Source organism: Argopecten irradians, chromosome 9 (assembly GCF_041381155.1).
Source record: "Argopecten irradians isolate NY chromosome 9, Ai_NY, whole genome shotgun sequence".
NCBI classification, from domain to species: domain Eukaryota; kingdom Metazoa; phylum Mollusca; class Bivalvia; order Pectinida; family Pectinidae; genus Argopecten; species Argopecten irradians.
In genome coordinates, this window is record NC_091142.1 from 39,141,956 (window position 1) to 39,169,401 (window position 27,446).

Genomic DNA, 27,446 nt, shown 5'->3' on the forward strand with positions numbered 1-27,446 from the left:
GGGGGTGAGGTTCGCCAATTGCTAGTTCTAAAGAGTCTTTTAATCAATATTACCCTATGAATGTTTAATGACAACTTGGCTTGCCATTGAAAACTTTATTTAGAGTAGGTGTTCAAAATTAAACTAAAGTTATATCTAATGTTTCGATTTTTTTTATAACATGGTGTTTTTAAAAAACCTATTAAAACCTGTAGCTGTTGGCATTGGATGTTTAACGATGTAGATAAATCATTTATAAATAGATCGGTCAAACCATCATCGATACTCCAGGGGTTCCGATCACTTACGATCTCTACATCCCTGGACTATCTCTTAGTAAAACTGGAGGCAACAGAACAGGTAATTTAGTCCTTTGATGTACATTAATAAAGCCGTTATTGATACACTGTGGTTGTTGTGGCGTCCCTCTCTCGGTAATCTTCAAAGGAAATCTTTGCAGGCCAATGATTGGTTCGCATTTTTTTCTCCTGAGCTACATTCAGTTTTACTATAAGATAGTCCCGGGGTGGATATAACTGGAGTATCGAGGATGATCCAACTAATAATTGGTCCTATTCTTGAATATTGAGGAATCTTATATAATCAATCAATATAAGTTCTGTACTTATATAACTCATAAATTATTCCCGTTTTAGTACATTGTTTAGAACACTGATATAGTTCTACTACGTTTTGGCGATAATTATTTGCAGTAACAACTTACATTATAAAGTTGGCTTGGTTGTATTGGCACTGTCCATTTGTTTAGTCATCAGCCGGTTCCATCCTTCGTTGGGTGTTTTGCCCCTAGGGTGAGAGTCCACAGTGGTTATCAGTCACTGAGTCGAAACGGTTGGCCTCTAAGTCTTCTTTTTCTCCATACCCAACTAGTATATAGGGGCATATATATATCCAGCTGCTTGGTCCAGCCTCCGTACTGCTTGTCTCCTTTACAGGCCTGTTAACCTCTATGTGTTGAATAATATCCATACGGATTATAGAAATGTCCACGAAGCCAACCTTCACAGGGAAGTTCCATGCCTGCCATCCCTGCTCCCATCCTCGATACTCCAGGGCTTCCGATCACTTACGATCTCTACACCCCTGGACTATCTCATAGTGAAATTGAAGGCAGCTCAGTGGAAAACATTTGACCAATCACAGGCTAGCAAAAATTTCCTTTGAAGACTACAGAGAGAGCGACGCCTAACATCAAAGCCACACAGTCAACAACAGTGTACCGTTATACGGCTCTTTTGATGTTCATCAAAGGACTAAATTACCTGTTCTATTCTGTTGCCTCCAGTTTTACTATTCTATTCTGTTGCCTCCAGTTTTACTATGAGATAGTCCAGGGGTGTAGAGATCGTAAGTGATCGGAAGCCCTGGAGTATCGAGGATGCCCTGCTCCCGACTCTCTGCCAATATGTCCTCGTACTTGGCACGTTTCCTCCCGTTCGCTTGTCCACACCGTTCTTCTCATGGCATAATCACCTTCACTAACAACTTTTCCTTTGTACTCATGCAAAGACTACAGCAAAATGTCTGAACTAAGAGAGGTATAATTACCATATCTAAGAAAGATGATCTGCCGTTTAGATCCGCTTCCATGCTGGTCCAGTCATTTATCATTGCAAGAAAATGCCTTCCTTTTTCTTTTGGTAAGGTGCGGCACACACTGTCCCTCCTGCACAAAGCAGATAGTAATCCATTTGTAACGACCTTGTTACCGGTGTGGTGCTGTGATATGCATACCACATGCGGTCCAGCGTCCTAGTTCGGAGGCTTAAAGGCCCACTACCTTTCCGAAATGGATTTGAATTTTTAAAATAGCAATGTAAAACGAGATCGCAAAAGTTATTAATGTACCGTTATTAATACACGTATCATCACCTTCTGAACAATTTGATCATAAGTATTGGAAATATAGCATATGTGTATTGAGTACTTCAAGCCAACGCATCAGAGGCCTGTTGATCTGTCTAAGCCGTCTATAGTCCGCTTCACCTGCCTATATTATTGCAAGGCTTTTTAAGTTTTTGTCTAATTTATGTAAGGAACACCTAATAATATAGGCAGTTTAGCGGACTAAGCCGTAAGCTGTAACCTATGCATATTACAGCATCATATTTGTTCGAGACAGCGGGAAAAGTTGAACATACCAGGTAGCCCAGACTTTTCGATAGATTTCATTCCCTCTGCTGTTTGAAGATCCTGCTCACAATATTTTTTTGAGTCCTACAAAATTATTGAAATCGTTGTTAAGTTCAAATTTACAACTTACTATAGTAAAATCTGTTTCGGAAATGTAGGCGGGGCCTTTATAAGTGTAATTTGCATGCAGCCAGTTTCTGGCGAAGCTTATATCATCAAGGTTCGTTATTGTTAGACGTTTACTTATCCACTTTCTCCTATTGAAAAGTTTTCGCATTGTCTTTGTAGCCAATGATATGTGTCGTGCAGCACATTCATGTAGTTTATTGTATTGCAGTGAGCAAGTGCATAATCTATTTTCGGTGGCGTTTCCAATTTTCCGGAAAGATTGCTGTCCGTTATTCGTTTTGATAATTATTATCTACTTAAAACAACATGGCGCTGAAAGTGTATTACGATTTTATGTCACAGCCCTGCAGGGCTTTATACATCTTTCTGAAGCTGAATAAGATCCCGTTTGAGCATAAACTGGTTGCACTTAGGAAAGGTTTGTATATCAATTCAATTTCACTGCATGTCACTTTTTTTTAAAGCAAGTAACCCTATCGTTTTACTGACCTACATTTTGACCCCGACTCCCCTTTTAAGAGGCTAAAGTTTCTCGACTTCATATCACAATCCAGTTATATATTGTTTAACATAGTTGATTTTTACCATTTAGTTGCTTGTAAATTAAATATTAATTGATGATGATACGATTTTGGAATGCTGATAATAGATTACCGTAATCAAATCTAGCTATAACAAGGTTATACTATATATTTGGGATATTTTTATGTATTTTTAGATATATTTATATAAATAACTTATATGCTATATATTATTGACAGAACGTCAAGCTCCTGTGCTATAACCAATCTTTCTGCAGTTGACTCCTAGCTGTGCTAGTTTTTGCACATGTATTCATGACGTTTATGCACTCTGTTAAATACATTTCTTCAGTGCAATAGGAGTAACATAATTTGAATTGAATGCATATTGACATATTTATGCCACCGGTACAGATTTGAAGGAGTTTTCTTTGTATCAAATACAACTTGACAGAAAACATTTTCAACATTTATTGGTATTAGTGTACAGGAATTGATAGTGTTTTAACCATTGCTAGGTATTTTGAAATTGGTAATTACCTTAAGTTCTTGTTCCATTACGCTATTCCAGTAATTTTAGAGCTTCAACTCAGACTATGAGAAAATTATGACAATCTTGATTTGGCTAAATTTTGTACACTACAAAACAATGACATTTGCTGTTAACAGGAGAACATATGGGTGAGGATTTTAAGAAGGTCAGTCCTATCAGTCGTGTCCCAGTCATAGACGATGATGGCTTCGTCCTCACTGAAAGGTACAATTACTTGATGTCAAAGACTTTCTTATTTGGCTTTAATATCCCGGTCAAATGAACTTAACTGACTTGTAAAAAGATTTAAGTCACTGAAATGAATATCAAAATCGGAGTTTAAGAGCTTAGTAGCACACACACAAAAAAACCCCAAAAAAAACCAAACAAACAAACAAAAAAAACCGAAAAACAAAAAACAGCTGTAATCAATTTATTTGAGTATGACTTGTCATTTGTTTTTTCCCTTTTAAGGAATAATTTTTATATTTTGTTGTTTTCTGGTATGTAAACAACATTTTTTGAACAGATATTTTAAATGACGCACAGAAGAAATTATTTAGATTCAAATATAAGATAGTGATAATGAAACTATCTGCTAGTGCAAGTTTACTCATATTGTTAGAAATGTAAATATGAAGGTAGATATGTGAAAAGCAATTTGATACAGATCTGTTTACTTCTGCTGAAATAAAGAACGATAAAACTGTCACCTGTCCTTGAGGTCGTTTCATTTATTAGGATGACCCTCATTTGACCCATCTCATTGTTTTCCTAATTTCTGTAGTGTGGCTATCCTGAAGTACCTGGCTGCCAAGCACAATGTCCCTGACCACTGGTATCCACGGAATGACATCAAAGCCCAGGCCAGAGTGGATGAATTCATGAACTATCAACATTTGAGCACCAGGATTAACATGGCTATGCTGTTTCAAAACTTAGTAAGAATCAGGGTCGTTTTAAAAAGTCCTTGTTAGTAGATTAAAATGTTTTGTCAAATTATGTAGCTTCTCTGGACATTCAGCGTTAAATGAAGTGATGCTAGTTACAATAAGGCTTTAAAAAAATGTGTGTTAAGGGTTACATTGGCAAAAAAAAAGGGTCATTAGGTCAGGATTTTTTTTTTTAATTGTCTTTGACTCTAAAGTAATGGACGTAACCGGAATCCGAGATCAAAATCTTGACTTTTAATTTTTTTCGTAGAAAAGTGGGGAAAAAAAATAGAGTTGGGATAAAAAGTTAGGGTCGGTCGGGTAAACCTAAACAGACATTTTTTTTGCCTTATGCATGTTGGCCGACATAGGGATCCAGGCTTGTAGGTTCTGGGATAAATAAGATTGTAACTAATATTGAACCAGAAGTTTGGGAAATAACTGAGGAAATCCTCTATAGTTCTGTCTTGTATTTCCATACAGACAATGATTTAGCCGATACCTAATGCTACAGGTCAAAGGTTAAAGTCATTTTGGACAATACAGAAGATTAGGGACAAATAAAATCTACTTGTTTCAAAGTTTGAGAGATTTATTAAGAGCACCTTGCTGACCACTTTGTATCCTATACTGTTTGATATAACTACTACTGTTCTCTCCTAAATCCTTACCATTTAAATACATGACTTGACTCTTCACAGACGATAATACCAAGAATGAGGAATAAGCCAGTTGACTGGAAGAAAGTGGAAAGTTTCCGGAAAGGTGTTGGAATTACTGTGGACCAAATTGACAAGCATTTCCTAAAGGACAATCGACCATTTCTGGCTGGTGATAACATGTCCATAGCAGACATCCTCGGGATCTGTGAGGTCATGCAGCTGTATGCCTGTTGTGAAGAGAGGTTTATAGAGTCCAACCCGACAGTGAATGCTTGGGCAGAAAGGCTCAAACCAAAACTGGCACCATACTTTGAAGAATCCAATGTAGTGGTGTATAAAGTTCGTGAACATTTCTTGAAAAATCCTCCAACACAACCAAAGTTGTGACTGACTTTCACTGTATTAGAATCATAACCAGATGTTAAAAATAAACAAATGTTTATTTTGGAATTGTGATAATCATAAAAATGGGGGAAAAAAATTGAATGAAATTTAAAGTATGATATTTAGAAGGATTATGTAGAGGTATGTGTGTGTGTGTGTATGAATTAAAAAATGGAAAAATGGTAAAATACTTTTTCAGTGGTATATCAATGTATTAACTTTTAAATCAAATGAGTGGTTTTAGTTGCATTTTGAATGGTTTATCATTATCAAAATCAGATCTTGTGTTGCTGCTAGGGATCTCACAAAAATTGATATAAATGTTGAAAACAAAGGATGTAACCATGCAGATTTGACCTCTGAGAAGTTTTAATCAAATACAAAATCCATCAGTCTTTATAAATAGTAAGTAAGAGTTTGCCTGTGAAAACAAACCCTACCTAACTAGGCACCACAGATTTTGTATACATTTAGATTATATCACGTATCTCGTTGGTAACTACCTATACATGTTTCAGATGCCTTTATCTATTTCGTACTTTATAATTAATTTGATGTGCCAGTATAACAGGTGCTGCTGCTTACATGTTGATGGAGTGTATTCTTTTGTGTGGAATAAGGTTGTCTGTAATTCAAATAATGGAGCATTATGTTATTTGTAAAAGCATTGACATGGCTAGTATTAAAAATTTTATGTAACGCCATGTCAAACCGAAGGGACACAACTCCAAAAGTATGTTGACCATGAAAGCGAATGATGAGAAGAATAAAATATTTAATTTTTGTACCTATATTTTTGTTTCTTTTCTTGTGGATTATGTTCGACATTCTCCATTTTCTCGGTTTACCAGCTGGTCTATAGATATGGTCATTCAGGGATGGGTATCGCGAAAAATTTTGTATCACGATATATCACGATACATCATAAGTGTATTATGATACGTATCATGATATTTTGGTATTATTTTTGTACAATAAGAATTGCATGTTTTTTTCTGTCAATCACCTAAAAATAGTATGAAATAAATGTTTTGTCAATATATCACTTTTATTCTTGTTTTTATCTATGCGAGATAATGTCTGTGTTACTTCCACTCGAAGTTTTGCAAACACTTACTACTGCACTCAGTAGCTGGCTGATGGCGACGCAAGTGAGTCGTCAGGTTCGTTGTTCCGCCACTACATTTAACGATTGCCGTACACAATCGACATCAAGCAATGTTTTCCTCGCTATTTCTTTCCCCTTTACGTACTATAAGGCCAAAATGCTGCCATACAACCGCTTTTGCTTGGAATTTTTTATGAGGTTATCATTCGAGCCTATGAAGGCCGCCATTTTGAAACGTTACTAAGCACAAGATCAATCATAATCTACATATAATAACATCCCAAAAATCCATCTTAACCTATACATTTGTCTGAAATGTTGTTAAAATATATATTTTAGTTTTAATTTTTATTCAAATTCTCATTTTAAAAATATTTCCTGTCAAAAATGAAATTTTCACGGAAATATACTGAAAATCCCTGAATGATTCCGAGTGAACCGATACGACTAAATCGTACCGCGATACGCATCGTTTTCAAAATTAACCTGGATATATCGGTATACCGATAATATCGCGCACCACTAATGGTCAAGATAAGATATTTACTAGAAGGTTATCACCATAGATCCATGATTTTTCTCTGTTAACCCATTTCCTTCACATGTAAAAAAGACTAAATTTCTATGAATGAATAAAAGTCTTGATAATTCAAAAAGTCTTGATAATCAAAAATGATTCTAACACTGCATAATCATTGACAAAAATAAATTTACTTTGAAGCAATAGTGATAAACAGTTATTGGAACCAAACATTTCAATGATGGTGATGTTTTCTGTATAATTAAATCATGATGAATCATTTGGCATGGTTTGACCAAAAACATACACATTCCAGTGAAATATTAAAATATTTCACAATAAGTAGCCAAGTATTATATAAAGCTGACATTTAAAATTCTTTATATAATACATGTTTCAAACCAGAACATATATCCTTTACCTACTACTGCACTCTTATCCATAGAGCACTGATAGCTGATATTTCTTCCACATTCAGAAGTGAAATTGCTAAGACCAAGTGTTTCATAAAACATGGCACTTTCTTGGAAAACACCTTCATTAACATGAGATAGACAGTGTATACAGAGTTTGAACTCTCACATCAATAGGGGTATAATTGTACCATCCATCAGTTATATACAAGGCATCCTGCTAAAATCACAGACCATGTGATAGTTTCTATAGATGGCCCACCTCCATGTTCATTGGCTCACCTCCATGTTCCATTGGCTCATCTCCATGTTCCATTGGCCCACTTCTATGTTCCAATCGAGCTCTGTGGGTGACGATATAGCACATATCTGTCATTGTGCTTGTGATACTTGTATGACTCTCCTAGATGTCCACCACAGATCAAGATGCTTGTTTCTTCTTCCTCTTCAGACCTTTCGTTGGTCCAAACATTTTAAAGGTGGTACTGTGAAACAATGTTAAAAGTGGTATCGATTAAACACAAGACTATGTTTTCTAGTTTCCAAAGAAAAACCAAAACAAATGTTCTCTTTTCTTTGATTCTTTCCAGTTCAAATGAAAATTTATTTTAATCTTTAATTTATGATCATTCCATTGTATTATTGAAGTATCAATACATGTATCACGGCATGTTCTAGATTTGTATGCTCCACATCATCTCTTATACTGATTTGATATAAATGGCACCATCAAAATCGAAAATAAGTTATAGAATGTGATTTTTAATTTTTTTTTAAATACCCAAGAAGCCCTGACCATAACCATCTTACTATTTAAACTTTGTTGAGTTTAATGATATAATTGAAATGTGAATCTATGATAGTTATGTACAACAAATGCTGAAAAAAAAATCACTCCAATCTTTCAAATGAAGAAAATTTAATTTTGATTTTCAGTTTACAGAAATATACTTACTGGCATGTGGAGCAGATGGGACTGAATGAGCAATGAACTGCAAGAAAATGAAACTTAACAATAAATACTGAACATCTGGATTTGAGATATTATGATTGCTTATATTGCTGAAATATCATATTATTATTTCATAGACTTATCTTTACACCAGAGATAAGTTTACTAAAACACAATCGTAACTTCTATACATGTATAATTATTTTAAAAGCAATGATAAATTTCATAATACAAGTAAATATGATTATTTTACAACCTGTATTAAATTTTTTACTCCTTAAGACTTCAAGGAGATATAAGCAACGCTGAATGATTTCGCAGAAGTTGAAATCCTTATGAAGTATGAGCACACCGACTTACTTGAAAGACATACAGAACACACATATCCGATATCAATGAGATTACGATGACAGAAACAGGCTGCTCGGTAGTCAACCTGTGCTTTAGGTGGGAGGGTAAGTTTGTGTCTCTCTGTAGGGTCAGGCAGATACACCCACTGTAATAAATATATAAACATCAATAAATTCTATATAACCATGTTGTCCTTAATCCTGTTCAGTTTTATGATACAATCATGACAGGAAAAAATACCATGTAATTTTAACATTACACATGATGAAACTGAAATGATTACAAAAGGATTGATTATTTTCAGATGATTATATTCTATTTTTGCATATTACATAAATCCATATCTTAAGTTTTTCAAGTGTAATGGCATATTTTTTTATTAGAATGGCATCAATTTTTCTTGCAAAGTAATGACGTCAGAAGATTGATAACTATACACACAAGGGAGATAACTTTGAAATATGCAAAGATGGAATAGTATGCAATGTAACCTAGATACGGTACTTAAATATATGTAAAATGTGCATTTACTAAATTACTATGATCTAGTTTTAAATGTAAAGGCACTATAGTTGTGCAGCTGGTAAAGTTCTGGAATGTATTCTTACCAGTAGATACTGAAGCAGACCAGCTACCTGAGGAATCTTGAGATAAGTACCTCCAGTAATATCACATGCCTGTGGAATATAAGATAAAATGTGGGTAAAAGTATTGCAACAAGAACTGGATGTCATTAATTGAGGTATCAAGTTCTGGATGGGTGGCACAAATGTGAGTGTTATATTGAAAGGTCCCATAACAAGAGAATTTATACTTACAGTATGATTTAAAAGGAATTGAAATGGGATTAAAATTTGTGTAAATCCATGTCAAAATTACTAAATTAATCATAAATAACATTTCTACACTATCGGATGATGTCATGTCTTATCTGAGGATGGTATAAAGGTCCAGTTGCCTTACAGTATGAAATCAATATACTAAATATTTGTACCCAGATAATTTGGTGATTGTTTGTGACAGCTATTACAGTGCGCCATAATGAATTTACGACAGAAAACAATAACTACCTGCTGTAACAGTCCTGAATCATTATCTAATACACAAGCATCCACCACAACATTCTGAAATAATCAAAAACATCAAAATATATTATCAACTCTCATATAAGTCTTTGATATTCTAATACTTTTTTTTCCCGCACTCAGTGTCGAGACATCAGACATGTCAGACGTTTTCAGTGTCAGTATCGATTTTGTCCAAACCCTAAGTAGATATTCAAATACTATCCTTCTACCTCTGATTTAGACCTTGGGCAGTAGGTTGGTTTCTCATTAAACAGAATCCACTGTCTTGTGTCTTCAACTATATGTTTGGTATGTATACATATTGATCTCTGATCCTATAATTACCTGTACAGCTGGTATTACCTGTTTCTGAGCTGTGAACACAGCATTCATCAGATTCATATATTGTTCAGGGTTATCTTCTGATCCTTTGATAATCTGTCAATGGAAAATGAAACTATGTAAGTAACACAAATGTACCATTCTAACAAGAAATTCCTAGATACTTACGGTAAATGTAGGATATGTTTAGAATGAATTGTATATTAATTTATGTAAAACTTACCAGAATTCTTGAGGACAGTTGTTCTCCTGGACTGACTTCTTTTTCAGATCTGTGTATGTCTGGATATTGTTAAGGTTATAATATCAAAACTCATCAATATAAGATACATACACACAGAACTCTGAGCCTGATTAATTCCTATTCCCTAATACTGTCATCTCTTCAAAGGCATTTTAACTAGGGGAATAATACTATTTATCACCTAATCTATTGTCTAGAATGTGTTTCAATGTATACAGATCTCCACTCCTTATGATAACAAATAGAAACCTATAAAACCCCAATGTTCTTTAAGAAGCTTTGTAAATAGGATACAACACAATGCCATGGCTAGTGCTCCAGCTAACACTGTGTCTGGGTATAAGAGACTTGATCCTCCTGGAAATATGGATCAGATATAGTACTGTAATATTCAATACTAATTAAGGGTATTAATTACATTTACAATACACTCACTCAATACTATGATAGTAAATCAAAACCTTTACTCAAAATCAAATATCAAATCCTTTTCAAATCAGAAATTATGTGCAATAACATGATTGCAGTTCACAGTTACTTTAAAATGTCAGGAAGTCAGTTCAAGCTTGTGGTAACAATTATTACAAATGTTTGTAGTCACCATTGACCTTTACCTATTAAAAAAATACTTTTTATTTAAACTTTAACTGCACCAAAACTCATAAATAAAAGTAACAAATATCTGATAAATCATGGACTTCTGTTTACAATCATAAACATTTCTATAAACTAGTTCGCAATTTCACAAGGAAATGAAATGGATCCCAGAGTAGATAATGTGTGCATATCTGCAGCTTACTAGTGAACAGACTATCAAGGTACCACACCAAATACGAGATAGCAAAACCAGCCCCACCGTCCAAAGTTTGCGACTTAATTAATACAGTCCTACAAAACATGTGATCACTGAAATCCTATCATACCATCATTTATTATGAGATAACATACCATTGATAACAAGTTCCTGTGCTTGGTTCTTGATCTGGTTGTTGACTGATCCAAACAGCTCATATTTACCATCCCCCTGTATAGGCTCATCATTTGTGCTGGACGCTCCACCTTGATTCTTCTTGGGATACAGAAATATACTGTAACACAATTACCAACAATATCACAAAAATGTTTTACAAAATTAATATTATTTTAATTCTAGAAGGTTACAACATATAAATAATCCAAATTTATTACTGTTTTGTGTTGATGAATAATTGAATTATTCCAATTTGATTTTAGAAATGAGCATACTTGAAGGGAACTATCATGGCAATTGACCAATGGCAATGAGACGGAGCATCAACACCACAGATTCCATACAAAAATTATTTATTGCGTTGTCATGTTTCAGATCATGATCAGAATATTATTATGATAATCATATAAGACTTCACTTATTTTTCTAACTGGGGATAGCTGGATCATAATTGTTGGTTTTTAAGGAATATTTGTTCCCTGTCTTTGTCCAGAAAGCTGTCTAACCTTTTATCTGTGTGAGCTGCTATAACAGCCAGTTTGTTCCTGTGGCTCATCATCAGATGAGAATTGGCAAACACCATCAGACATTCCAGACACTGTGCCAGACTCACCTACAAAACATATAACTCTTTTGCAGTTTTCTTTCTGAACTAACTGGTTACTGGTGACTGACCCTAGCCAGAACTGATACATAGGTATGGTTCAATCAACTAAAATCCCATTGTTAATTAAAAACTTATATAATGACTTACGACTCATTACAACACAGGCTATAGCTAAAGGTCGCCATTAAGTATTGTAGGTAAGCAGTGAAGAAATCAACCGGAGGGATGTTGAAAGTATTTTATACATTGTACATGTATATCATCATCATCAAGTACAATATAAATGCAATGTAAACAAGTTTCTTTTAGTTGTTCTCCTGTGTTTCAATGTGTCCTTGGATTCCTACTCATTACAACACAGGCTATAATTAGAAATTTTCTAGATATCAGTGAGGAAAACAACCAGAGGGATGTTGAAAGTATTTTGTACATACATTGTACATGCATCGACCAAATCATCATCATCATCAAGTCGAGAGGCTGCATGTTTATGTACAATATAAACAACTTATACAATATATATATTTTAGTTGTTCTCCTGTGTTTCAATGTGCCCTTTTAGATTATTTACCTGGTTTTGTCCTGCCTCCCTTTTGTCTGCCTGTCCCCACCATACTGGGTTTGTGTCCAGGATAATAATTAACTGACTGCTCACATTACTTTCTGTTAACAATAACAAATTAATGTATTTAAACATTTAATTATAGAAAATTGACTCAAAAAATACAAGCATTATTAATATAATTTAAACTTGTTAAAGTCACAACATATGTAACTAGTTGTAACAAGAGGCCCATGGGCCTCAACAGTCATCTGAAAATCATTTCAACAAATTATAACAAGAGGCCAGGGAAGGAAAACAAATTTTTGGTGAAATAGAAACCGAAACGATGGTGTAGGGCAGAGTCACTATACATTATCTTTTTACATTCCCAAAAGCATGTTTGATAAAATTTGGCCAAAATTTATTGATGCTTTTATGACTACTAGCTTTTTTAAAACAAATTCCTCATCTTCTACTATTGGGGTCCAACGTCTCCTGCTCCAGGGGGATCATTTCTAGCGCCATCATTTATACAAAATCTGTCCCCCTTCCCATAAAGATATTTTAGACCAAACTTAATGACAAGAAGCATTTTGAAGGAATTTTCCTCTATTTCCCTTATTGGGCCCCACCCCTCCTGCCCCAGTCGGATCAGAGCTATCATTTATACAAAATCTGTTCACATTCCCCCAAAGATGTTTCTGACCGGTCAAAATCCAATGAGATTTTTATGACTGGTATCGTTTTGAAGGAATTTTCCTCTATTTTCCCTATTGGGCCCTGCCCCAGGAGGGTCTGAGTAACCATAAATACAAAATCTGTTCCCCTCCCATAAAGATATTTTAGACCAAATTTAGTTGAAATTCTTTTGAAACTTAATGATAAGTAGCATTTTGAAGGATTTTTTCTCTATTTCCCCAATTGGCCCGGGGGCCCCTGCACCTCCTGCCCGAGGGGGATCTAGAGTCATCATTTATACAAAATGTGTTCACATTCCCCCAAAGATGTTTCTGATCAAATTTGTTTAAAATCTGTAGAAAACTTTTTGACTACCACGGATGGTGCACAATGACAATAGGTCATCCTTACCCTTCGGATCAGATGACCTAAAAAGTCAAGTTAGACTTGATCCTGATATTAATACTACCCCTGTTACTTTATTTGTAGATGTAGCTAAAATTAATCTATATCAAGACAGATTATTTGTATTGATTTCTTAATCACTCTGATACAACAATTAGATGTTTGTAAACATGTCTTCATTTAAACTGGATGCCATAGAAGCTTAAAAAGTTATATATAATCGTTGCTGTCTGAACTGAATTCGGACAGTTTATGACCCATACTTGAAAGAGATCAGAAAGACATCCCGTAGTTATAGTAGTCACATGGTTTTTTGGCAACGAGTCTTGGCAATGAGGTTACAATGTCGGCTCACTTCGGTTTGTTTGAAAAAAGGACCCACGTGCACTTAGCTAGTATATTCAATATTTATTGTAATTTTCATCAAAAGTTTCTGAATCATTATCACCCATTTTAATATTGATTTAATGTCATGTCTGCATGATGTGCAACATTTTTTCCCCAAAAAATCTTCTAAATCACGAGATAGACAGATACGGATATTGGGACTTTTAATTACTGACTGCAAGAGTTGTCGTTCCTGGTTCCCAAGTCCATAAAATGAATGAAAACAGCTCTCACATTTTAGAAATTGAAGTTTAACTAAATTCGTCGTTATTGAAAACTACAGATCGGTCTTTACAGGCCAAAATTCAAAGTAGACCAAATCTAAACTGTTAACTCGGAATCTGCTTTGGTTTACTTTCACATAAAAAAGGTCCCACAAGATGACAAATTCCCTTTCTGACGAAAAAAAGTGGCATAAAAAGATGTATCAAATATACTGCCATATTCTTACCCGTCATGTTCATTTATTAATGCAGTAATCGACAATATTTTCAATAAACTTAATGCTACAGCTCATGCTGGACACTTTCTTCGGCCATTTTTGTTGTCATGCCGAACGCTTTCAGTACACAAGCGTTGATTGGCTAGAACTATAACTATATATTGGCCGATCCGGATTATGTTACATTTTCCGGAAAAAATATATTTCTCGGAACTCGCATGAACTATGAAACAACTTTTGTGTCATGAGAATTATATATAAAAAGATATTTCTACTTTCGTCGTTGAAAATTGGTAGTTAATTTTGTTTTTTTTTCTCAAAAAGTATTTTGGCATAAAAATATATCAGCTCATTGTAGAAGTGTTGGAATAAGGATCGATAAGTCAAAATTTTCTTGTATTGAACTTTTTTTCTCATTTAGATTTTTGGAAATAGGAGTTCACACAATAAAAGAAAATGGAAGAAAAAACTTATGTCCGTGTGCTCGTTTTTGAGCTATTGTCAATCAAAGATACCTAGTTGACAAAATATTGGATTTTATGGGAATTTTGGCGTTTTGACCATATGCACAAGAGATTAAAGCCATAATTTCCTAATGAGGTGTTTAATATGCATGGATGTTCTGTAGAATTTATTTTCCAGTAGTCTTCTTTAAAAATATACGAATTTTGATTAATAAGACTAATATTTTTTCTCAGAATAACAACTTATGCTACCCCTACCCCTTAATTTTGAGCGTCAAAATGCACCATTTTTAGCCATTTTTGCCAAATTTAACCCGTTATAGAAAAAGTTATGGTATTAAACTTTTGTTAATATTTTGCATATCAACAGGGAAAGGGTTGGGTTTTTTTTTCTAAATCAGACAGAAAAATGGGGGGGGGCTTACTTTTTTGTCCATTTGAATATTTGTTATTTTTTCAGTATTTTAGAGTAAAAAATAAAAGTGCTCAAATTACTATTAAATGTAAAAATAATGTGACAAAAGTGTTTCATTTCACACATCAATGCTCAATATTTTAATTACCACGAACTCAGTAAAGATTTACAGAAAAATTAGCTCGATACAGCTAAAAATACTGGCACAGTGATGATTTAAGTAAAGGCAATTTTAGTAAAAAATAGTAAAACTGTGGCTCTACTCAAAGCAAAAAATAAGACAATTTCAAAATGGCCGCCAAATGGGCCATTTCTTAAAATCCCCGTATGAAAAAATCTACTAAAAATAGAAATTTAATTTTTGACAAAATTTGCAACCGGCAACTTGCCACAGATATTGATAGATTTTATTTGAAAATCTCATAACTTCTTTGATCTATGTCGAAACGAGACTTCAACTGGACTGAAACCTCAGAAGAATACATCCTTAAGCGATTATTATACTACTTTCTACATACTAGAGTGAAGGCAGACTGCCATTTAAGAGCTTGGGAAGGAGACAGAGAGAGCATCTCGCTACACATCCGGAGAGAGTTCCAGGATAAGGGTTGAAACCCTCGAAGATGGATGGAGCTGACTGATGACGACGACGGTTGAGCAGCAACACAAAAACTGTATTTAGGTAATATTCTACATCTGGAGGAATCCAGTGGGTACTAGGAAAGACTAGATAACCGAGAATAGGGCGGAGACTTCTGGAAAAACAGGTGACATCCGGAAAAGACCGGAGCGAGGCATTAAGAGTTGGCAGCCTGAAAATAATGTCTTTGTGAAAAGACACCTCAAGCAAGCTGCAACAAGAAATACAGTGAAACAACATCAAGGTCTTCCGAGAGGGAGGGAGGATGAAAGACCCAACAGGACTGATACAACGGAAACGAACAGGCTTATCAAAACGACATTGACAGAAGAGAGAAAGAAGAGGAAGTAAAATGCCATTGTGGGAAGACCTGCAAGAATATAAAAGGACTGCGAATCTACCAAACAAGGGCGAAGTGTAAGAAGGTAGAAACTCAGAGGCAGCGCACAGCAGAAGCTGATGAAACACGGGAGGATCTTGGTCAGGAGGCACACCATAGTACCTAGGACCTCACAGCCCCAGAGGAGCGACGAGATGACACAACGTATCCAGCGGTGGACGAAGCAACGCCAACACAGCAAGATCTTCTTCAAGAAAGACTGAACAAGGTGAAATGGCCAGGCATGGGCAGCACGGAATGGAACGTACTCACTAGATGAGGACCTAGAGCATATACAGCAAACATTACTGACTGGTATTGTGAAGAGGAAGCCAGAGACAATGGCAAGGCTAGTTTATACCATCGGGGTACAAAGAGAGCACCAGCGAATGACTAAGTGGTTACACACAACAGAAAAGAGGAAGAAATACAACAGATACGAGTTGAACTAAGAACTTTAACAAGAAGATACAGAAGATCTTCTGAGGAAGAGAAAGAAGGGCTCAGTCAACTCAGGGACCATCTAAGAGATCGACTAAAGGAGCTGAGGAAAGCAGAACGAATTCGAAAGGCAAGACGAGATAAAACCAAGAAAAGAGCAGCATTCAAAGCAAACCCATACAAGCTCACGGCAGCAGTGCTTGAAGGGGAAAGATCAGGAAGACTGCAGTGCCAGAAGGAATAGGTTGAAGAACACCTGAAGGTAACGCATGGGGATGAGAGAAGAGAGAAACCTTTTGGGCCAAATGAAAGAATAGAGCCTGTAAACTTTCAAGATAGACCAATGGATTTAAGTGAACTAACAATGAAGGAAGTTTCAGAAGTTGTGAGAAGGCAAGGGCAGCATCAGCACCAGGACCAAATGGCATTCCATATAAGGTGTATAAGAAATGTCCCAAGCTCCTACACAGACTTTGGAAATTGATGAAAGTGGTCTGGAGGAAAGGCAGGATACCACTATGCTGGCAAGCTGCCGAAGGCTGCTTTGTCCCAAAGGAGGAAAACTGTAAAGGGTTAGGATAGTTCAGAACAATCTCATTGCTGAATGTGGAAGGAAAGATCTTCTTCTCTATGTTGGCCAGGCGAATGACAACATACATGAATTCTAACATGTACGTGGATACATCAGCACAGAAAGCTGGGGTACCCGGTTTTTCTGGATGTGTGGAACATACAAGTATATTAAGTCAATTGAACAGGAAATCAAAGGTGAACCGTGGAGACCTGACAGTAGTATGGCTTGACATTGCAAATGCGTATGGCACCGTCCTACACAAATTGATAGAGAGAGCTCTGGAATAGTACCACATCGCTGAGAAGGTGATGGAAATCACCCAAAGTTATTTCCAAGGAATCCATCTGCGATTTGCGGTCAAGGACTATGTAACATCATGGCAGAAATTGGAGAAGGGAATACTGTGAAATCATTAATTTTCGTGGGGGTTTAATTTTCGTGGATTTCGTTTTTTGACCAAAATCAACGAATTTACAGTAGTGGTAGACTGCACAATTTCTGTAGTGTTGTTCATTATATGGCTATGAACATGATCCTCGAAGCAGGGAAAAGAGAGACGAGAGGCCTGCTGTCTAGGACCAACATCAGACAACGACCGAGCAGGGGATTCATGGACGATTTAACAATCACCGCAACAATGCATGTCCATGCAAGGTGGATCCTAACTGTATTGGAGGATACAGTATCCTGGGCCAGGATGAAATTTAAGGCAGTCAAATTCAGATGTCTGATCCTAAAGAAAGGCCGAGTGACTAGAAAATTTTACCTTTTTATTCAGGGAAAGGAAATTCCATCTATAGTGGGAAATCATCCTATCAAATGTCTTGGGAAATGGTACGACGACAGTTTGAATGACTCTAACAATAACAGCAAGGTAGAACAGCTAGTTTGTGAAGGACTGAGGAATATCGACAAGACAGGTCTACCGGAAAATTTCAAGGTATGGATATTCCAACAAGGACTACTCCGACGACTATCCTGGCCATTGATGTTATACGAGATCTCTGTATCAACAGTCGATGGACTTGAGAGGATAATAAGTAAACATCTCCGGAGATGGCTAGGGGTTCCTCAGTGCTTCTCATCAACAGGACCATACAGTCGGACATCAAAACTACAGCTCCCATTAACATCGTTAGTGGAGGAGTTTAAGACCAGGAAAGCAAGACTTGTCATGACATTCAAAGACTCCAGGGATGAGAAAGTAAGACAAGAAGGAGTAGAGGTGAGAACAAGGAGGTGGTCAGCCAGCAAGGCTGTATCTGAGGAAGAGAGCAAACTTCACCACCAGGATATTGTTGGGACAGTCTGCATAGGAAAAGAGGGGTTGGGAAGAGGACAGACAACTAGATGGAAAGAAGCCAATGTAACTGAGAGAAGACAGTAAGTGCAGAGAGAAATTATTCAACAACAAGAAGAGGCAATGAGAGTGAAAGCAGTAGAAATGGGGTGTGAGGGGGCATGGACCCGGTGGGAAACAGAAGAGAGGAAATTGTCCTTGGCAGAGATATGGAAATACACGCCATAGCAGCTCCAGTTCATCTTGAGAGCACTATACGATGTACTTCCAACACCTACCAATCTTCACAGATGTGGACTGGTGGAAGATCCAACTTGTCCGCAGTGTGACAGGGTTGGAAGCCTAGAGCACATCCTCTCTTCACGTGAAGTGGCATTGGCACAAGGGCAATACACATGGAAGCATGGCCAGGTGCTAAGGAAGATTGCAGACACCTTGAAAAGAGAGAGGAAAAAGGGAATACAGAAAGGACCAATATTCATCCAGTTTCAAAAGTAGGGGCAAACAACAACGAAATCAACTAGAAAGAATAACCTAGGCATCCTAGGATGTGCAGGACACTGGGAGATGCGTGTGGACCTAAGGAAAAAGTTGGCCTTCCCAGAGGTGGTGGAGACAGCACTAATACAAGACATAGTGCAAGTATCTTCTAGAAAGAAGAAACTATTAATGGTGGAACTGACTGTGTCCTGGGAGACAAGATGTGAATCGGCGCACGAGCGGAAAAGGACAAAGTATGCAGCGTTGGCTGACAAGTGCGGAAGAAAAGGCTAGCAGGCATGGAACTTCCCAGTTGAGGTAAGCTGTCGAGGATTCTCCAGTCAGTCATGCTGGAGGATGTTAGGTGCCCTCGGCATCACTGGGAAGTCGAGGAAGACTGCCATTAAAGAGTTGGGGAAGGAGGCAGAGAAAGCATCCCGTTGTCTGTGGATACGCAGAGGCGAGAGTAAATGGGAGCCAACCGTTGGAGAGTAGGCATTGATCACCCCTACTGACCCACCATCCGAAGAGAGTTCCAGGACAAGGGTTGAAACCCTTGAAGATGGATTTATGTCCTTTGTTACATCTTTATTTGATGTATTACGGTATGTTTCGTCAGTGAAGCTAAATGTTAAAAAATTACAGGAGTAAGATTTGTTATATTGCTTAGGGTATTGTGACTGTGGTTAAATATTTCATATCAAAAATACAGTTTATATGTACTGAGGCCATGCACTCTCTTAGTGACCTATGCTCAGTTACAACCGTAACATGCACTTTTAAGCTTTGCCAATCAATAAAATACTTCCTTTTGGGAATATATTTAGAAAGGTCTAAATTATTATTCATTTGATGCTGTGTGTACGTCATGGTTGTAGTTGCATAAAGAAAAGATTCAACAGTGTTTTGCTATACATTGTATATATATTTTCATTCTATAGTATATGGGATATGCATATCACTAACACAGTATATACACATTGCCTACCTCTCTTGTGGAAATTGCATCTAACATCATATGTTTCCAAGTGTATAAAGATATTGCCTGAAGATAGTCTGAAGGCCTGATAAATAACTGTGTTGATTCTTATTTTTTTATCTTATAATTTGTGTTATTAGCCACAAATTATCTATATATGGTGTTTATATTTTTTCATACTATGTACTTTTTCTGATGAATTTGAGGATATTTAAAGAACAATCATTCTTGATTTATCATTAATGTGAATAAATTTCATGATACAACTTAATCATTGAGAAAAATTCTATTGAAGATTGTATACCTATTATGATTTATAATGCTCCACTGCACTATCAATACTTTCCTGCTAAACTGGTGCTGTGACCAGGATTTCAAAACATAGATTTCTTGATGAAAAATGATTTGCATTTCTGCATTTTGGACGCCATGACTATAGGTTGGGTTTGCGTAAAGTATTGATAGAAAGAAAAAAAATACTTAACTTTTAGAAAATTAGTCAAGGTTCATAACAGGTTCCAAATATGAATGGAAAATTATTTTTACAGAGCAGCCAACTACTAGTTGGAGGTCCCAGGTTCAAACTCTGGTCCAGCCACTGTATTTCCTCTTCTCCTGTTAGATAAGATAACTAAAATCTTATTTCCACTGAAAGAAATGCTAGAAGTTACCTAACTTAAATACCCCTGAAATTTCATAATGGACTGCTCTATCTTTGATTTAGAAGAGCCTAAATGTGTCTTCAGAGACAAATGAATTAAGTAACAGTGAATTAAGTAACAGGTCGTCTGAACAACAACAAAGTCTATAGGATATATTTTTGTGATTTATTAAAGCATATTGCATTAGCTCTGCTGAAAGGCTCACTTATGAGTATACAGAAAGAGCGAAGGTTTACAGAGAGTTAAGTGTCTAGTGGTATATAATATATACAACACAATTACATACATTTCCAGGATATACTCAAGTCTTTGGAATTTTTTTACAATATTTTTTTTATTGTATTATCAAATACATTGTAACAAAAATACATTTCACATTGAAGTTTAAATACAATATATTAAATCCATGCATATTACTGTATGCATTATGTATATGAAGAAGAAAGCCATGGGGCACCTGTCTCACAAAAAGGTTTATCATTTTACAGTTTTTAGGGGTATACTTTTTCCAACCTTATAAGCAGTGTGCTTCTTCCTATCTCAATTTGAAAAAAAATCTGTTTCTTGCCTAATTTAAACCATCACCACACTTTGGAAATTTTAATATGAGTCGTTATGAAAATAAGATCTCTGTTCATCATCTCATCATAAAAAAGAGAATTCTTTATGACAGAAAGTAAAACAAATCAGGAATAACACTTGTGATGAAGATTTCCACGGCAACTAAAAGTGACCTTTAACTGCTATTAAGTTTTATTATAACACATAATTATCTAATTAAAGACATATTCAAGGTAAAATTCAGGCCATCATTTTTATCATTGGTATCCTAGAAATTCCATTTTAAATACTGTAAATGAAAATATTTTTAGAGGTTTTAGAGTTTTGAGCACTTTTGAATGTCTGTCTTCAGAATAATTATGCTAAGTTCATTGCTTGTACCAATATTTTTTCTATAATAGTATTGATTTGACAAACAATTTGTTTATATCTGGCATAGAGTGCTGAAATTCAGGTACGTTAAAACCTCACCATTTACAGAATACTTAGTTTTCATGATGTTTTCATATTTTGACATTTCAGGTCTTATTTCTTTATGAAAATAAACAAATTGATTACATGTTATTCTGAGTTATATAGTCACAAACAAGGCACAAATATAGAAATAACGATGACACAACATGAAACAAAGGCTTAGTGGTTTGTGTCCAATATAAACAAAATATCACAACAATGATTTGTGTTCGATTGTAACAAGAAACCTGCCAATCATATGTTATCATGTTTTTTACTCAAACTAAGTTATGACAAATCCATAATTAAACAGACAGAACTGTTGATTCATATAAAGATTTGAAAATGAAAGTGAAACTTGAAGAAAGGTTTGAAAACTGTATTTACAAAACTGATATCAGACATAGGGAGATATACTATTTGTTTGATGACCTTGACCTTTACCCATATTTACTGTGACCAGAAGTGAGATAAACATGCATCAGAAATAAAATAATCATAATAGTTACAAAAATAATTATTTTCACCTATAGAAATAAATTATCACATTAAAATATAGTAATAAGATGATGTACCCTGTTACCCCGACATCATCAACATAGACTAGACTGTCTTAAAGAATGGAACAGTCTAAATAGCCTGGTAGGGTATACAAGGCTCAGATGAACCCTGTTATCCCACTTCATCAACATAGACTAGACTGCATCTATGAATGGGACAGTCTAAGTTGTCAGGTAGGGGGAGCAAGGTTCATCAGTCACATGCAAAACTATAGCATAGGAAAATTATAATGCTCTAATAAATGAATCAAACAATAATTAAAATAATAAAACCAGAAATACCTAACCAGGTGAAATATTCTCTAACAACAGGTATGATTCCACTACCACCTTTGATCAGTAACTCAGGTATTCTATAAATTAAAGTCGTTACCTTGGCAGCCACATCAGTTTTTGTTTAACAAATCATTACTGATGCTTGTCTACAAGTAATACAAGTAAACTGTCAGAACTTAATACTCCAGGACACCTGAAGTCATATAAACCAAGATTGATTATTAAAGCCAAATACATATAGTATTTTATTTCTTCGACACCTCAGATATATCACACTTATACAAACACTGTCACAGACATTTGGACCATTTAAGATACTTTTGTTCAATACCAAAAGTTTACTCAGAGCAACTATGAAGGACTTAAAGCATAGTGAACTCATATTGGCATGACAGGACGCTGATGAATTTGAGTCCGAGCAAACTCTTATAGAAATGACTTGAAAGCTAAATCTCTATGATGGACTTGACTCAGCGCTAGTTTAATGGTGGACTCAACTTAATGAGGTCTATGATGACCTTGACTCTGATCAGATAATCATAGGCATGATCAACAGTATGAGGGCCCCTGATCAACCTAACAAGGACTAAACTGGAGGCAAATGACTCCGGGTGGACTGGGCGTATGTAGGTGTCAAGGGTAAATCTGATGATACAAAGGGCAATGTATCCTAGTCTCGCCTATACGTGGTTGGTTGTGGACCAGCAGTAGAGACCATTTAGAAGTATACAACATTTGCTGCTGGAAGACAGGTAAATATCACTATCATTATCAAACAGTAGTTCATCCATTAGACAATTTGAATTCATAGAGAAATTACATATCTTTTCTATCTCATTCATCAATTTAATACTTGTAAGTCGACAGAATCAGCCAAAAAGTTTAACAAAACATGGGTGACAGTAAGGTTTGTCGTTCTGTTCCTTGAATGTTCCCTTATTGAGCTGTTTTAAACAGAAAGCACACACGAAATGCTCCGGGTGAAATTTCTTGAACATGGCCGTGATACAGCGTCCTGTGATAGGCTTCTGACAACTAGCACACAGGGAGCCACGCTTTAAATGGTAGTGAGTCTCACAATAGGGCTGACCCTCGTGATCGAAGAAGCTCCTCCCTCCAAACGACATGTGACATTCCTGTCAATAAGAAAAACATCTATCAGCATGCCATATATGTCAATTTTTGTTTGAAGTACCGTATAGTGAAACCTCATTAATTACAAGTCAACAGGATCATGGTAAAGTCATCAGAGTGTATTCAAGTTTATATTGACATGTTTTCTTGAAAATGTATGAACAGAATATGTTTTTTATTTAGAACCAACAAAATACCTCAAATTATACTAATTTGACCAAATAAAGTTCAAAGTTCAATACATGACCTAATAAAGTTCAATTGTACTTGCATTTGGTATGTAAATACAACAAAGAAAGATCGCATCTGTATGTTGTTGGTGCTTGATCCAAACTATATAAGATTGTTCAAAATTATAACAATTTCTAAAAATGAAATGTCATATTAAGAACGAGAAACTTCAAAGACTGACAAATAAAATTAATATTTCTAGGTCAGCTCACTTTACATGGTCATTTCTGTTTACGGTAAACAAAATCAATGAATTAACATTAAAAGTCATTGTTTGAAGTTGTTTACTTTTTTATGTTTCACCAACATAAATCCAAGCACTACAACGACATTATAACTAGCTATACTTGATGAGTACTGACCCTGCATACGAAGCACTCCGGGTGCCAGTGTCGGCTGAGAGCCGAGATGTAGTTATCCAGGATGGGGTTACCACAGCCTCCGCAGCGAGGGGCAAACATCTCCAGGTAATCTTGTCTGTAATGGAGGATGGTAAAATTTATAACTCTACATTCACTAACATATTTTCAGTTATGTCTCCTTGATTAAAGATGCTTCACCGCCAACAGAGCATAAACGATACTCATCATTTGAACAACTAATTAGCACAAAAAATATTATTAAATAATCTATTTTGCTTTTGGTGCATGCACAATCAGTACATTTTGCACTTCATTCCTTATAAGCCAGTGTCATGGATTTTTTCGGGACGCAACTAATTATCTCTGATAATTCGATCCTGAAGTCAAATTAAAAACTCACACTTGTCAATGGTGGTAATGGTGTAAATTTAGTATCTTTTGTAACTGAAGACAAATTCTTAATCATCTGCACCAGTTTTTGATAGAGAAAAAAAATACCATTTGTCAGCAGTTGAGAATCCTTAACAATATCTATATGCAGTTCAAATCTGTGTAAAATTGTTCTAAAGGGGTGTCGATTCTATATCTAATTTAATTCTCTTTCAACAAAATTTAACTATCACTCAAGATGTAATTACATGATTAATGCATTGTTTTTTCCCCAAACAACTGAGTTACTTTGAAGATACAGAAAATCAGGGTCATATGAGTGCAAGTATCAAACAGACATCAAGGATCAGTGTAGTGTGTAGAACTATAAAAATATAATAATGTTGGAATACTATAGAAAGTGTATGTAGGTAATAGAGCCAATGTCAATAGAGTTAAGTTGGTGGATACAAGGTTTCTGTACTCTTCCTCTGAATACCAAAGTATGCAGGGTGATTTTGTAGCTGCGAAAGTTTCTATAGAAAGTAGTCACACTAACCTGCAGTAAGCATTGTTGTCTTTTTCATGGAAACCTTCCTCTCCGAATGGTCGTCCACACTGGGCACAGAAGAAATGTTCAGGATGCCAAGTCTTACCTATAGCCGTCACACATTTCTGTAAATACACAACAGTTTACAATCTATTTCACCTCCGACATGTCACTCGTGACAGCACAAAAGTCTGGCCGTACACAGCCACTCTGACGAGGGTTTACACTCACAGTTTACAATACAAGGATATATCGTATAATGGCATTGTTTTCTATGGTTTACAGTAGGGAAACAAACTCACAGAAGGAAGCTGAACCCAAACAAACCAATTATCAGAATATTTTAGAGTATCAACATAGTATTACAGTAATACACATTGAGGTTGGTCCAACAGTCTATAATACAGAACCTACTAAAACAGGTTTGTTTTTAATGCTAGCATCTACTGCCAAAACCATGAGGAGTGCTTCGATTCTGACAATAGGAAACATACAGAGAAGCCATTTCAGAATCTTTGATAATATAAGCTGAACTCTTGGCTCCAATTAATGAAATAGTAACAACCAGATTGGGCTACAAATTATGGAATTCCAAGTTACATCGACTGACCAAATGGCGTTATGTCGTGTTCAAAATGATTCAGGATTCCAACTCATACATACAATAGGACCGTTACAGTAAGCACATTTGGGGGCAAACAGTTGATGATAATCTACTCACATCTACAATGGGACCGTTACAGTAGGCACATTTGGGGGCAAACAATCGATGATAATCTACTCACATCTACAATGGGACTGTTACAGTAGGCACATTTGGGGGCAAACAGTTGATGATAATCTACACACATCTACAATGGGACCATTACAGTAGGCACATTTGGGGGCAAACAGTTGATGATAATCAACTCACATCTACAATGGGACTGTTACAGTAGGCACATTTGGGGGCAAACAGTCAATGATAATCTACTCACATCTACAATGGGACTGTTACAGTAGGCACATTTGGGGGCAAACAGTTGATGATAATCAACTCACATCTACAATGGGACTGTTACATTAGGCACATTTGGGGGCAAACAGTTGATGATAATCTACTCACATCTACAATGGGACTGTTACAGTAGGCACATTTGGGGGCAAACAGTCGATGATAATCTACTCACATCTACAATGGGACTGTTACAGTAGGCACATTTGGGGGCAAACAGTCGATGATAATCTACTCACATCTACAATGGGACCATTACAGTAGGCACATTTGGGGGCAAACAGTCGATGATAATCCTCCTCGCAGTAGGCTCCACCGTCTCGTTCGTAGAAGTTCTTGGTTCCGAGTGGAAGGTTACAGTGTGAACAGATGAAGTGTTCTATGTGCCACACCTTACCAAGGGCAGTTATCACCTGTGAAAATCAGATTAAAATGGGTGTAATTCTTAGCAACAGACTCTTTCCAATTTAATTCATGGGTGGTCTTTTAAGTTACAACAGTTTATACAGCATACTATTAAGCACAATTAAATCTGTTTTATTCTCAACAGAATAAAAAATTTAAATAAGTATATTTTGTAATAATATTAAAAATGGAAATAAATACCAGTAATACCAATGATAGCCATATTCCAAACCTAGGTGACAGTGACCTACATTGGTAAATCCCACCTGGAGTACACTCACCTGTCCTACTACCTGTTGGTTACATGCTCCACATGTACCCTTGGAGGTCGTACTGACCCCCTGTCTGTTCATATCACTCTCAAGGTCACCAAGCATGCTCTCCAGCTGTCCGCCGTAGCCGGTAGGCTGGGGGGCAGGGGTAGGAGGGGCTGATCCCTGGGAGGCGTTCCGACTCTTTTGTGGTCGAGCGTAGGAGGGTTCACTGTGTGGTGAGGGTGAGCGGGCGTGGGGCATGGACATCTGCTGCTGTCGTTGCTGGGCGTTAGATACCTACAAATACAGTACAGTAGTGTTAGATACCTATACCACAATGCAGGAACATGTTGGAGGAACAGAATAACAGGAAGGAAGTTTACAGGACACATTCAATAGTCTGTGTTTACAGTATACATATTACAAGGAAGTCACTTATTGTACATCATATTTGTCTGTCATTTTCATGGAAAATTTAATTTTGTTGAAAATGAGCTTTAGAAACTGTGTTGAATAGCTGATTTGCTAACCTGAATCTTAACCAGATTATTTCCCTTTAGTCGGGACACTTAGAAGAGACATATCATTGAAAGTAAGATAACATTACCTAGTAATTTCCTTGATGATTCTAATATTCTTA

At 36.1% G+C, this 27,446-nt stretch overlaps 4 protein-coding genes across 6 annotated transcripts in view; 2 read left to right on the plus strand and 2 right to left on the minus strand.

Moving 5' to 3' along the window:
- Positions 1 to 2,522: 2,522 nt before the first annotated feature.
- Positions 2,523 to 6,080, plus strand: LOC138332292 (glutathione S-transferase theta-1-like). Its single transcript, XM_069280323.1, has 4 exons — positions 2,523 to 2,680; positions 3,453 to 3,540; positions 4,103 to 4,256; positions 4,949 to 6,080. Exons 1-4 carry the CDS (start codon positions 2,569 to 2,571, stop codon positions 5,294 to 5,296), a joined length of 702 nt encoding a protein of 233 aa, XP_069136424.1. The 5' UTR covers positions 2,523 to 2,568; the 3' UTR covers positions 5,297 to 6,080.
- A 1,012-nt stretch (positions 6,081 to 7,092) lies between these two features.
- On the minus strand, positions 7,093 to 14,479 carry LOC138332291 (general transcription factor IIH subunit 3-like). The gene is made up of 12 exons (XM_069280322.1): positions 14,333 to 14,479; positions 12,439 to 12,530; positions 11,767 to 11,873; positions 11,239 to 11,378; positions 10,585 to 10,647; positions 10,270 to 10,328; positions 10,068 to 10,142; positions 9,708 to 9,761; positions 9,246 to 9,314; positions 8,647 to 8,782; positions 8,290 to 8,326; positions 7,093 to 7,819 (listed from the first exon to the last, which is right to left on the minus strand). Exons 1-12 carry the CDS (start codon positions 14,343 to 14,345, stop codon positions 7,756 to 7,758), a joined length of 909 nt encoding a protein of 302 aa, XP_069136423.1. The 5' UTR covers positions 14,346 to 14,479; the 3' UTR covers positions 7,093 to 7,755.
- Positions 14,480 to 17,765: 3,286 nt separating this feature from the next.
- Positions 17,766 to 19,034, plus strand: LOC138330763 (uncharacterized). Its single transcript, XM_069278286.1, has 2 exons — positions 17,766 to 18,619; positions 18,827 to 19,034. The coding sequence occupies exons 1-2, from the start codon at positions 17,766 to 17,768 to the stop codon at positions 19,032 to 19,034; spliced, it is 1,062 nt and encodes a 353-aa protein (XP_069134387.1).
- A 1,774-nt stretch (positions 19,035 to 20,808) lies between these two features.
- LOC138332293 (leupaxin-like) overlaps positions 20,809 to 27,446 on the minus strand; it is a 68,188-nt gene continuing 61,550 nt past the window's right edge. For all 3 annotated transcript variants that reach the window (XM_069280325.1, XM_069280326.1, XM_069280324.1), the window contains exons 6-10: positions 26,834 to 27,103; positions 26,387 to 26,560; positions 25,163 to 25,278; positions 24,235 to 24,349; positions 20,809 to 23,643 (exon numbers count right to left, since the gene is read on the minus strand). In XM_069280325.1, the coding sequence (XP_069136426.1) occupies positions 23,377 to 23,643; positions 24,235 to 24,349; positions 25,163 to 25,278; positions 26,387 to 26,560; positions 26,834 to 27,103 (942 nt within the window). In that variant the 3' untranslated portion in view covers positions 20,809 to 23,376. The remainder of the gene's footprint in view (positions 23,644 to 24,234; positions 24,350 to 25,162; positions 25,279 to 26,386; positions 26,561 to 26,833; positions 27,104 to 27,446) is intronic.

Coding starts and splice junctions, on each gene's coding strand:
- LOC138330763 (XM_069278286.1), top strand. CDS start 17,766: ATGATCCTCGAAGCAGGGAAAAGAGAGACGAGAGGCCTGCTGTCTAGG. Junction 18,620..18,826: donor AATGTAACTGAGAGAAGACA/GTAAGTGCAGAG, acceptor CAATCTTCACAG/ATGTGGACTGGTGGAAGATC.
- LOC138332292 (XM_069280323.1), top strand. CDS start 2,569: ATGGCGCTGAAAGTGTATTACGATTTTATGTCACAGCCCTGCAGGGCT. Junction 3,541..4,102: donor GGCTTCGTCCTCACTGAAAG/GTACAATTACTT, acceptor TAATTTCTGTAG/TGTGGCTATCCTGAAGTACC. Junction 4,257..4,948: donor CTATGCTGTTTCAAAACTTA/GTAAGAATCAGG, acceptor GACTCTTCACAG/ACGATAATACCAAGAATGAG.
- LOC138332291 (XM_069280322.1), bottom strand. Junction 10,648..11,238: donor ACAGGAACTTGTTATCAATG/GTATGTTATCTC, acceptor CCATATTTCCAG/GAGGATCAAGTCTCTTATAC. Junction 9,762..10,067: donor TGTTCACAGCTCAGAAACAG/GTAATACCAGCT, acceptor TGATTATTTCAG/AATGTTGTGGTGGATGCTTG.